The sequence below is a fragment of the Anopheles merus genome, chromosome 3R, assembly GCF_017562075.2.
Source record: "Anopheles merus strain MAF chromosome 3R, AmerM5.1, whole genome shotgun sequence".
NCBI lineage: Eukaryota > Metazoa > Arthropoda > Insecta > Diptera > Culicidae > Anopheles > Anopheles merus.
This window is the reverse complement of record NC_054084.1, coordinates 38,076,912-38,079,413: the sequence shown is the minus strand read 5'-3', so window position 1 is coordinate 38,079,413 and position 2,502 is coordinate 38,076,912. Positions and strand designations below refer to the sequence as shown.

General features: G+C 44.8%; 1 protein-coding gene across 1 annotated transcript; it reads right to left on the bottom strand.

The window, feature by feature from the left end:
- Positions 1-402: 402 nt before the first annotated feature.
- On the bottom strand, positions 403-2,079 carry LOC121596520 (cytochrome P450 4C1-like). Its single transcript, XM_041921551.1, has 5 exons — positions 1,956-2,079; positions 1,621-1,879; positions 1,340-1,466; positions 1,095-1,262; positions 403-1,024 (listed from the first exon to the last, which is right to left on the bottom strand). Exons 1-5 carry the CDS (start codon positions 2,071-2,073, stop codon positions 443-445), a joined length of 1,254 nt encoding a protein of 417 aa, XP_041777485.1. The 5' UTR covers positions 2,074-2,079; the 3' UTR covers positions 403-442.
- Between the last annotated feature and the right edge of the window lie 423 nt (positions 2,080-2,502).

Here is a 2,502-nt window from a genome sequence, read left to right as displayed (position 1 = left end):
GCTGAGAATATTCACGCAACTGAGATTTAATCAAATCTTCAACTAGATTCTAATGTCTAACATTCACTCTCGTTATGGTTGCTGTTTAGTATCTTGGTGGATTTCTGGCGTGTTTAAACAAGTTATCACTTGACATAAACCCACACGAAGCACTTTGTTTCTCAACATAAACATAAATTATATTTTTCGATTAATCAGCAGAGGAAAAATTGCTTTTGCATGACTCTCTCTTTTTCTCTTTCTCTCTCTCTCTCTCCTCTCTCTCTCTCTCCTTCTCTCTCTCTCTTTCTCTCTCTCTCTATCTATCTCTCTTCCTCTCGCTCTCTATCTCTCTCTATCTATCTCTTTCTCTCTCTCTCTCTATCTCTCTCTCTTTCTCTCTCTCTATCTATCTCTCCTTCTCTCTCTCTCTCACACACACACACACACATACACACTGCACTTACATCCTCTTCTCTACCTGTACAAAATATTCTGACTCAAGCTTCAGCGTCAGACCGAACCGAAACTGCAGATCATTCATTTGCAGATCCGACCGAAGCCGCAACCGGCGGAGTATGCTGGACAGCGTCACCTTCATGCTGAGCATGGCGTACCGCCCGCCGATACAGTTGCGCGAACCGGCACTGAATGGTATGAACACGTTCGCGCTTCTGCCTTCGCTTCGTTCCGGCAGAAACCGGTCTGGGTCAAAAACGTCCGCGTCCGGGCCCCAAACATCCTTACGACGGTGCATTGAAAATATGCTCATCACTATCAAACTGTCACGCGGTATGTGTAAACCAGCTATCTCAATGTCCTTCATCGTTTGGCGTGCAATGTTCGGTCCGGACGGGGCTAGCCGAAGGGTCTCCTTGATTACGCGCTCCATGTAGGTCAGCTTCTTGAGATCCTCCACCTCAATGTCCTGATCGGGATTGGGAAACACGTCCATCACCTCGCGGTACACGCGCTCCTGTATCGCTGGGTGCATGGCAAGGAACAGACAGGTGTGTGTCACCTGAAGTGCAGTAGTGTCATTGCCCTGCGGTGGAAACCATTATTGAGCTGGTGTGGATAAGGAATGCTTTGTAACATCGATTCGCCAAACTTACCGCCGCTATCATCGAGTAAATATTGTGCGTAACTTCGATGTCGGTAAAGAGATTTCCGTTGTGCTGCGCCGCCAACAGCTGGTCGGCAAATATGAGTGGCTTTTTGTAGCCCTCACACTCATCATCAATGGCGGTAGAGTTTATGCGAGCCTTTGCCTTTTCAATTACCTATTCAATAAAGCATACAGTCCGTTGTGATTATTTTTGTGAGCGTCAATTTCACTGCAACCATCAAGAGGCCTAACCGTTTCGAAGAAACTAAAGCAGGATGTGCGATGCTCAGACTCCTCCATGAAGTCGCGCGAAAACCGGTACAGCAGCTCGATGTAATGATGGATACTGACCATACGTTTCGCGGCGAGCTCGAACCATCTTAAAAAGCTCGCACAAAACGTCGATGTAAAAATAGCGCACAGGGAAACAAAGGAAAATGGATTGTGGTTAAACAAACCGGACAGCATCAGGAAGAAAAAAATCTTCAAATAGCAAACAGGAGAACAGGTTGCAGACCATTCGCATCGCTTACCGGTCGACATTCTCAATGAACGTTTCCTTGCCTGGCTGCTCCATCACATCGCAGCCAATCGTCGTCCCGCATACCATTTCCAGCGTACATTTGCTTATGAAAGGGAAGATAGATATCGACCGGCCAACGTCACCTACACTTTGCTCCATGTGCTGCACCATCTGCCTGGAGCACTGCACAAACACCGGAATAAAACTGTTCAGTATGCGCGTGTTGAAGGTCGGATTGAGCGCTTTCCGTTGCGTTTTCCACGAATGATCTGAGAAAGAAACAGAAAATAAACACACGCATCACTTTTATCTCAACTGCCACTCCTCATCACGCTCTGTCCCTACAGTGTCCCGCAAAGATTCCGTGCTCCAGCTTCACAAAGTCGTAGAAAAACGGTTTCTTCAGACAATCGGGATGGCTAAGTACTGCATTCATGATGTCCGGATGCGAGGTAGCCAGCATCAGCTTTGGACCGAGCCATGCCTTAAACCAGCTGTGTCAAACTCATTTCATCAGAGGGCCGCAAGTACAGATTTTCAGTGATTCGCGGGCCGCAAATGTGAGAATAAAAACTATACCTCAATATTTATATAAAATACTGTTTAAAATCATTATTGTTAAACAAATTGACTTTTTGTACTCCTCGCTTCAAATCTGGAATAGTTTCCTATTTACAAATTTGCTGTGTTATTTTTCATTGTGCACTTTTTTATTTCGAAAAATAGTTTAATGTACTTTTAAAGTCACATGCATTTTTTATCCTTATTATTAAAATACGACATTTTTCATTAGTCGCGTTCTAACACGGTAGTTCTGTTAGAAAATATCGTCCAACCACACTTTTTCACTAAGGTATCTTTTTCGCGAGGCGAATCATTTTCAAGCCATCCA

Bases quoted from the DNA above. Each gene is read 5' to 3' on its own strand.
- LOC121596520 (XM_041921551.1), bottom strand. From the start codon at position 2,073: ATGCTGGCTACCTCGCATCCGGACATCATGAATGCAGTACTTAGCCAT. The intron at 1,467-1,620 runs GTAAGCGATGCG...GAGCTTTTTAAG, and splicing joins TTCATTGAGAATGTCGACCG to ATGGTTCGAGCTCGCCGCGA. The intron at 1,263-1,339 runs GTTAGGCCTCTT...TTTATTGAATAG, and splicing joins GCTTTAGTTTCTTCGAAACG to GTAATTGAAAAGGCAAAGGC.